The sequence below is a fragment of the Nilaparvata lugens genome, chromosome X (assembly GCF_014356525.2).
Source record: "Nilaparvata lugens isolate BPH chromosome X, ASM1435652v1, whole genome shotgun sequence".
In the NCBI taxonomy this organism is placed as follows: Eukaryota; Metazoa; Arthropoda; class Insecta; order Hemiptera; family Delphacidae; genus Nilaparvata; species Nilaparvata lugens.
The window spans coordinates 100,330,044-100,339,972 of NC_052518.1; the positions used below are offsets into that span (position 1 = coordinate 100,330,044).

Consider the following 9,929-nt stretch of genomic DNA (forward strand, 5'->3'; position numbering starts at 1 on the left):
TAAAAACCTGAATTATGTATTCTATTACAGAGGAATAAACAATCTAAATTTTTTGGATATACCACATGAACGATGGCTCTGAAGATTGTCCAAAAGAATACCTACCGTACCGTATGATTCTATTCTCTATGCTTATTTGAACAGTATGATAGAACTCAGGAACTTTATTCAACAGTATGATGTTCTGAATGCGGATGTATATAGGGGAATACTATCATCACTGAGTAGTAATATCTCTTCTTCAGCAGCATGTATTCAAGAGATAAGGCGAAACGAGATGAACATCTACGACAATCGACTTAAGACTTTCCTGTGGCCGACATCCACTACATATCAAATGGGCTTCTGTTTTGAAAATGAAGGAAAATACGTCCCCTACAATGAAACAATAACAAAGTCATTCTTAACTAAGGAAAAGTATATTCTAGTCAGTAGAGACACCCAAATCATGCTGAATGCTGAGCTACTGAAGAATATTCTAAAAGTTGACATCACAAATTGTAAGATGCCAAAAATAACTTGGATGGATGGAGTTCCAGGGTGTGTTAAAACTCACTTTATCCTTCAGCAACATACACCAGGTAAAGATCTCATTTTGTGTCAGACAAGACCTGGAATAAATGAAATTAGGCATCAAGAGGTGAATAGAATTCACAAAAATAAATATGAAAGGATAATTAAACAGGATTATAGAACAGTTTAGTATGTAGAAAGTATGTAGATGATATGGCAGCTAGGGCAGAGCAAGCAGCAAGGATAGGTGACAGCAAAGAGTTGTACAGAATCACAAGAGCTTTATCCAAGAGATCCTATCGAAATGATGGCCCAGTAAAGAGTAAGGAAGGGCAATTGCTGACTAGTAAGGATGAGCAACTTGAAAGATGGAGAGAACACTTCATGGAAATCTTCAATAGGCAAAATGAGATAGAGGATCATGAAGAAATAGAGCACAGAGATGGCCAGTGGTCACAGACATAGAATGGGAAGTGCCACAAAAGATGAGGTGAAGAAGGCTATAAGTGAGATAAAAATGGAAAAGCTCCTGGCTCAGACAATATCTCACCAGATATTTTAAAAGTTGATGTAGAGACGAGTGCTGATATCTTGTATCCCCTAATCACCAAAATTTGGGAAGAAGAAAGAGTTCCTGCAGAATGGAAGACAGGTACTATAATGAAGATACCCAAGAAAGGTTGCTCTACAGATTGTGTAAACTGGAGAGGGGTAACACTGCTCTCAGTGCCTAGTAAGTGCTAGCAAGAGTAATCCTAACAGGATAAAGGATTCTGTTGAAAGGAAATACGGAGAGAACAAGCTGGTTTTAGGAAGCACCGTAGCTGTGTAGATTTATAAACACACTGAGGATAATTTTAGAGCAAAGTGTTGAATGGCAGAGCACTGTTTACCTGGCTTTCATCGATTTCGAAAGAGCTTTTGACTCAGTTAACAGAAGAGTGATGTGGTACACTGATTAATTATGGCATCCCACAGAAGATGGTGAGCATTCTGAGAATATGTATGAGGATTGTGAGTGCGTGTCCTCCATGCAGGAAGTTTGAGTGAACCCCTACCTGTCACTTCTGGAGTCCGTCAAGGCTGTGTGTTGTCTCCCACGTTATTCTTGCTGGTTTTGGACAGTGTGATGAGAAAGCTGGTGGAGGTAGGAGAAGAGGGATACCTTGGGGCCTAAGAGGGCGGCTAGAGGATCTGGACTTTGCTGATGATATATGTCTACTGGCACAGCGCTTTACTGACATGCAAGAAAAGCTGAGAAATATTTCAAATGAGGCAATAAAGGCCGGCTTGCAGATAAATGCTAGAAAGACAAAGGAAATGAGAGTAAATGCAAGAACAGACATGCCTTTGAAAATGGCGACTCCAATATCGAGCTGGTAGAGTCCTTTTTATACTTGGGTAGTATGGTCACTGTAGAAGAGGAGCTGATCAAGATGTAAAGAGTCGAATCAAGAAAGCAAACGGAGCTTTTATACAATTGAGGCCAATTTGGGCAAATAAAATATATCCAAAGCCACAAAGATTCGACTCTTTAATAGCAATGTAAAATCAGTCCTCTTATATGGATGTGAAACCTGGAAGGTGACTACAGTGACCTCTAAAATGTTACAAGTATTTGTAAATAGATGTTTGCGTCGCATAATGGGCATCAGATGGCCAGAGGTTATCAGCAATGAAGCACTATGGGAGTCTACCTGTCAGGATCCAATCCAAATGCAGATAAAAAGAAGGAAATGGAGATGGATTGGGCACACTTTGCGCAAGGAAGAAGGTGCCATTGAAAAAGACGCATTGGACTGGAATCCTCAAGGACACCGTGCAAGAGGACGCCCAAAAATCACGTGGAAGCGTACCATCCAGACAGAAATTGGGAAAGCCGGCAAAACGTGGTTGGAGGTGAAGGCGTTAGCACGCGACAGAGTTGGATGGAGGACATTCTCGGAAGCCCTATGCTCCTCAAGGAGCGACAGGAACTAAGTCAAGTAAGTCATAGAACAGTTTCATCTTTTATAATAAAACGGATCAAAAAAGCAGTACAAACGTGTATTCATAGATGAAGCAGTATTAATGCATGCAGGTTTCGTGGGATTTGTCTCATCTCTCGCTGGTGCTTCTGAGATTATTCTGCTAGGAGATTCAAACCAAATACCTTACATAGAGAGGAGTAAATTAACAGCTGAATGGTCACATATTTCATCTCTCTGTGAGAAGAGAATTCATCAAACAGCAACTAGAAGGTGTCCAATAGACGTCTGCTACATCCTTTCCAGCTACTACCAGGACATTTGGTACGAAAAATGAGGTCCTGTTATCCGTCAGACCTCCAATAACAAATGGAGAACTTGGACCACTTGAACCTAACACTCTGATCCTTACATTCACTCAGCTCGAGAAGAAAACAGTGCTAGAAGAGCTGCAATCAATACTTCACCCTTCAATTAAAGTCCATATAATTCATGAAGCACAGGGCTTAACTCACAAGAATGTAGTTCTGATAAGGAACAATAAAAAACAACTTGGAATATATAACAGCACACAACATGTAATAGTAGCAATGAGCAGACACACACAAACCTTCAGATATATCACAACAGGGCAAGAAGATTTAGTGTTGACCCTAATTCGAAAACTAAAGGATGTTAGTGAAGAGTTTCTCTTAAGCTGGAATGAAAGAAACATGGAAGGGATTAATGAGAGTTTAAATAATGAGTAACAACAACTTATCAAATTTGCTCAGCTTCGAGGATCTTGATTATTTTGAAGAAATGCATGATGAAGTGATCAACAACAGTCAACAACTTTGTGCAGCATTGAGCTCTTGTGATTTGAGCATCTTCTGTCTCAATATAAGGAGTATCAGAAGAAATTTTGATGAGCTGATGATTCAATTGTGCGACATTAATTTTTCTTTTGATGTTATTATTCTAACCGAATGCTGGATTAGGACTGAATTTGTACTCCAGTCCATTCGAGGATATGATGTATTTTCCACCATAAACAACCCATTACAAAATGATGGTATAGTTGTTTATGTTAAAGATAGTATAAATGTACAATGTGTTGAGCTACATATTAACCAGGCAAATGTCCTACATATTCGGTTGGATGCAGCAGACAAAAAGTGGAACATCCTTGCAATATACAGATCACCGTCCTTCAATGATATTACAGATTTCCTGAGTGACTTAGAATCGATCCTGAATGAATTAAGAGGGCAACAAGTCATATGTGCAGGAGACATGAATATTAACACCCTTCAAATTCGTCCACATCATCAATTGAATGACTACTGCGATCTTCTAAGCGAGCATGGGCTCAGACTCTGCATTAAGCAAGCAACCAGAACTACAACAGAAACTGCTTCTTGCATAGATCACATTGCTACCAACTCCAGAGATAATCTTTTTCCAATCATTTATGAATCAACAATAACTGACCACTTCACCACAATTCTAGGAGTGCAACATATTTCGAGAAATAGTGCAAATGAAACTGGAACACATGAAATAAACGAGAAAATAGACATTAATAGCTTGAAGAATGAACTACTGAATGAGGAGTGGATTCATGTTTTAGAAGATAATAATCCAGATACATCTTATGACACCTTCTTATCAACTCTGAGACAACATATACAAAATAATATCAAGCAGCATAGGCGGCAGAAGAAGTACAAAACCATCAAACCATGGATCACCAGAGGTATAGTAGCAGCAATAAGAACCATGAAATCTACTCAACAAAAGAAGAAAGGAAGACCCAAACAACATTAACTTAACCAACTTCTATCGTCGGTATAGGAATACACTCACAGCTTTAATTCATGAAACAAAGGACCAATACTATAGAGAGAAATTGTATGAAGCTGGAAAGGATAATAAAAAAATGTGGAAAGTGATCAAAGATGCTACTGACTCTAAATCAAAAACAAAAATGAAATTGAATGCTATTAAAATAGATGATAGGATTTTCAATCTAAAGGAAAATCCAGAAACTGTGCTCAACCACATGAATAACTTTTTCACAAATGTAGGTGAAGAAATGGCAGAGACAATAATAGATTTCTTAAGAAAACCACTAGACCAAATCATATCCCAATATAAACCTGTTACAAGAACTCTACACTCCATCTACTTTCACCCAGTAACTGAAGATGAGCTTCTTGAAGCTATTAGTAGTTTGCGAAATGACAGTGCTCCAGGACTTGATGGAATCAATAATAGAACATTGAAGTCGATAAAAAATGTAATTGTAAAACCATTAATTCACATATTTAATTTAAGTCTGTCAAAAGGAATTTTTCCAAAAGCTATGAAAGAGACCATTACATAAAGGAGGCGACAAAACAAATGCCACCAATTACAGGCCTATTTCACTTATAAGCAATATTTCTAAGATTTTGGAAAAACTGGTAAAGAAACGTCTTGTGAATTACATGGAAAAAAACAACTTACTATCTAGGAATCAATTTGGTTTTCGTGAGGGGAGGAGTACAGAAGATGCGGTATTAGAATTGTCAAATTTTGTCACAGATAAGCTAGAAAATAACAAAAAATGTGCAGCAGTGTTCCTGGACCTAGCAAAAGCTTTTGACACTGTTAATCACAGTTTGCTGCTGAAGAAATTAGAAGCCATGGGAATTAGAGGAGTTCCTCTAGCATGGTTTAGATCATACCTCTGTGACCAGCGTCAAAAAGTCAAAGTTGAAGAACATCTCAGTTCAGAGGAAACGATGAAGTTTGGGATTCCCCAAGGAACAGTTCTTGGGCCAATTCTGTATTTGGCATATGCAAATGAGCTATGTTCAATTAAGATAAGATGAAGAGTAATAGCTTCTGCTGATGATACGTGTATACTATTTGAAGGAAACACCTGGGAGGAAGTTTTTAATCTGGCACAGGAAGAATTGATGAAATTCGATAAATGGTTAAGAGAAAATTTGCTTACAGTAAATGCAACAAAAACGAAATTTTTAGCCTTTTCTCTGACAGAACGGACAAGACCATCGGATTCTTCAATAATCCTGCATCACTGTGGAAGCACCAACAACCCGTGTGATTGCCCTTCAATTCAACAAGTCAATGAAATAAAATATTTAGGAACAATAGTGGACAACAAATTCAAATGAGACAAGCACATTAATCTATCAATTACCCGGATCAGGAAGCTTCTCTACAAATTCTATCAACTCCGTAAATTCCTCAACTATGAGACATTAAAAACTGTTTATTTTTCTTTAGTGCAATCAATTTTAAAGATACGTCATAATTATCTGGGGAGCTACGAATTTTACACATGTTGAACCTCTCTATAAACTTCAAAAACGAATACTATAAATAATAGGCTTCAAGGAGAATCAATTCCCCACGAACATTCTTTTCAAGGACAGTAAAGTACTGAGTGTAAGACAACTCTACATCCAGGCTATCATCACGCGAATGAGGAGAAACAACGAACACATAAGACTGGCAGATCATAACCATCAAACAAGGCAGAGAAACACGTATTCAATAGTACCAAGGATGAACACTACAATTGGGCAAAGAAACTACACATATTTGGGACCAAAAATTTATAATTCAATACCAAGTTACATTAGGGAAGAATTCAATAGACACAGGTTCAAGAAAAGGGTTATTTTCCTGGTTGGTTGATATTGGAGTGGAAAATTGTGAAAATTTAGTTAGACTGTAAATATTGAAACTATTTATTCTTCATTCCACTCTTTACTGTTTTTCATTTTTCTAAAAATAACCTTTCTTATTATTATCCTTAATAGAACATTAATATTTATTTACTAATTCCATAATTTTGTTTGTTTGTATTATACATTTTTACTAATTTTATTATGAAAAACTTTAATCCCAAATCAGTGAATAAAGTTTGTAAATAGTAATTATTACACGCAATAAGCAACTAATTACTTATACCCCAACACATATAATATATAGTGGGGTGTATATTAATTCATTGAAATTATCATTTATTCATTGTTGAAACACCGCTGATTTATGTAGTTATATTATCATATCATTATCATACTATATTATCAATATTCTAATGTTGCATTCAATCTTCATTGTAATTAATAAGTTTTCTAATATGTGAAATTTGTTGCATAATTGGCTGTTGTACTGTAATTTATTGTAGATTCGTGTATGAACCAGAATGTATTGTAACTTACTTGAATAAATTTGAAATTTGAAATAACCCTCCCCCCCCCCCGCTGACTGCGTGTATCTAGCCAAGATTCTAAAATGGTATCATATGATAGCTGAAGGATTGTTTCAACGATTTGCATCAAACTTTTCTCGGATACACCTTTCCTGGGGGCGGCAAGGGACCTGGTTACCTACAACCCTTCCTCATTGCTGACAGCGTGATTATCAAGCGAAAGTGGTATCATATGATAGTTGTAGACATCTTACTCCGATTTCCATCAATCTTTTCTTGGATAGACCTTCCCTCGGGGCCACACAAGACCTGGTTACCTACAACCCTTCCCTCACACTGACGACGTGATTATCGAGCCCAGAATCCAAAAAAGGTATCATATGATAGCTGAGGGATTGTTTCATTGAATTGCATCAAACTTTTCTTGAATTCACCTTCCCTGGGGGCGGCAAGGGACCTGGTTACCTACAAACCTTCCCACCCGCTGACAGCATGATTATTGAGCCCAAAAATTGGAAGTGGTATGATATGATAGCTGTATACTTGTAACATTGATTTCCATGAGATTTTTCTCGAATACACATACCCTGGGGGCGGAATGGGACCTGGTTACCTACAACCCTCCTGCCCTGCTGAAGGCGTGATTATCGTGTACAAAATTCTCAAATGATATCATATGATAGCTGAGAGATTATTTCATCGAATTCCATCAATCTTTTCTTGGATACACCTTCCCTGGGGGCGGCACAAGACCTGGCTACCCACAACCCTTCCCTCACGCTGACGGCGTGATTATCAAGCCAAAAACTCGAAAATGGTGCATATGATAGCTGTAGACTTGTTTCATTGATCCCCATGAGTTTTTTTCCGAATACACATACCCTGGGGGCGGCAAAAGCCCTGGTTACCTACAACCCTCCGCTCCCGCTGACGGCGTGATTATCGAGCTCAGAGTCCAAAAAAGGTATCATATGATAGCTGAGGGATTGTTTCATCGAATTTCATTACACTTATCTTGATTCACATTCCCTGGGGCGGCAAGGGACCTGGTTACCTACAACCCTTCCCCCTCCACTGAATGCGTGATTATCAAGCCCAAAAATTAAAAGTGGTATAATATGATAGCTGTAGACTTGATACATCGATTTCCATTGAATTTAACTCTAATACACCTTTCCTGGGGGCGGCAGGGGACCTGCTCACCTACAACTCTTCCCACCCACTGACGGTGTGATTATTGAGCCCAATGTTCGAAAATGGTATCATATTATAGCTGTAGACTTGTTCCATCGATTTCCATCAAACATTTCTCGGATACACCTTTCCTGGGGGTGGCAAGGGACCTGGTTACCTAAAACCCTTCCCCCCCGCTGATGGAGTGATTATCAAGCCAAAAATTCGAGAATGATATCATATGATATCTGTTGACTTGTTACATCGATTTCTATCCACATTTTCTTGGATAAAGCCTTCCCTGGGGGCAGGAAAGGACCTGGTTACCTACAACCCTTCCCTCCCACTTACAGCGTGATTATCGAGCCAACAATTTGAAAAAGGTACAATAATTATGATACCTGTACACTTGTTACATCGATTTCCATGAAATTTTTCTCGAATATACAAACCCTGGAGGCAGCAAGGGACCTTGTTACCTACAACCCTTCCCTCCCGCTAACGGTGTGATTATCAAGCCAAAAATTCGAAAATGGTGTCATATAATAGCTGTAGACTTGTTGCATTGATTCCCATGAGATTTTTCCCGAATACACATACCCTGGGGGCGGCAAAAGACCTGGTTACCTACAACCCTCCCCCCTTCGCTGACGGCGTGATTATCGAGCCCAAAATTCTAAAATGGTATCATATGATAGATGTGGACTTGTTACATCGATTTCCAATGGATTTTTAATGAATACACGAGAGTTGGGGGCGGCAAGGGACCTGGTTACCTACAACTCCTACCCCCGCTGAAGTTGTGATTATTGAGCCCAAAATTCGAAAATGGTATCATATGATAGCTGTAGACTTGTTCCTTCGATTTCCATCAAACTTCTCTCGGATACACCTTTCCTGGGGGCGGCAAGGGACCTGGTTACCCACAACCCTCCCTCCCTGCTGACGGCGTGATTATCAAGTCCAAAATTCGAAAGTGATATCATATGATAGTTGTGGACATGTTACTCCGATTTCCATCAATCTTTTTCTGGATAAACTTTTCCTGGGGGCGGCAAAAGACCTGGTTACCTAGAACCCTTCCCTCCCGCTGACATCATGATTATCAAGCCAACAATTTGATACCTGTACACTTGTTACAACGATTTCCATTGAATTATTTCCCGAATATACAGACTCTGGAGGCGGCAAGGGACCTTGTTACCTACAAACCTTCCCTCCCGCTAACGGCATGAATATCAAGCCAAAAATACTAAAATGGTATCATATGATAGCTGAGGGATTGTTTCATCGCATTGCATCAAACTTTTCTTGAATACACATACCCTGGGGTCGGCAAAAGACCTGGTTACCTACAACCCTCCCCCCTTGCCGACAGAGTGATTATCGAGCCAAAAATTCTAATATGGTATCATTTGTTAGCTGTAGACTTGTAACATTGATTTCCATGAGATTTTTCTCGAATACACATACCCTTGGAGCAGATTGGGACCTAGTTACCTACAACCCTCCTGCCCCGTTGACGGCGTGATTATCGAGCCCAACATTCTGAAATTATATCATATGATAGCTGAGGACTTGTTACATCGATTTCCATTGGATTTTTCTTGAATACGCAAGAGTTGGGGGCGGCAAGGGCCCTGGTTACCTACAACCCATCCTCTCTGCTGACGGTGTGATTATCAAGCCTAAAATTCGAAAATGGTGCATATGATAGCTGTAGACTTGTTACATTGATTCCCATGAGATTTTTTCCGAATACACATACCCTGGGGGCGGCAAAAGACCTGGTTACCTACAACCCTTTGCTCCCGCTGACGGCGTAATTATCGAGCCCAGATACCAAAAAAAGTATCATATGATAGCTGAGGGATTGTTTCATCGAATTTCATCACACTTATCTTGAATTCACCTTCCCTGGGGGCGACAAGGGACCAGGTTACCTACAACCCTTCCCCCCCGATTATTGCGTGATTATTGAGCCAGAAAAAAAAATTTGATAGTGGTATCAGATGGTAGCTGTAGACTTGTTACATCGATTTTCATGGAATTTTTATAGAATACAC

At 39.1% G+C, this 9,929-nt stretch overlaps 1 protein-coding gene across 1 annotated transcript; it reads left to right on the forward strand.

Annotated features, from left to right (window-relative positions):
- Positions 1-2,157: 2,157 nt before the first annotated feature.
- Positions 2,158-2,493, forward strand: LOC120354714. Its single transcript, XM_039442153.1, has one exon. The coding sequence runs from the start codon at positions 2,158-2,160 to the stop codon at positions 2,491-2,493; it is 336 nt and encodes a 111-aa protein (XP_039298087.1).
- Positions 2,494-9,929: the final 7,436 nt, after the last annotated feature.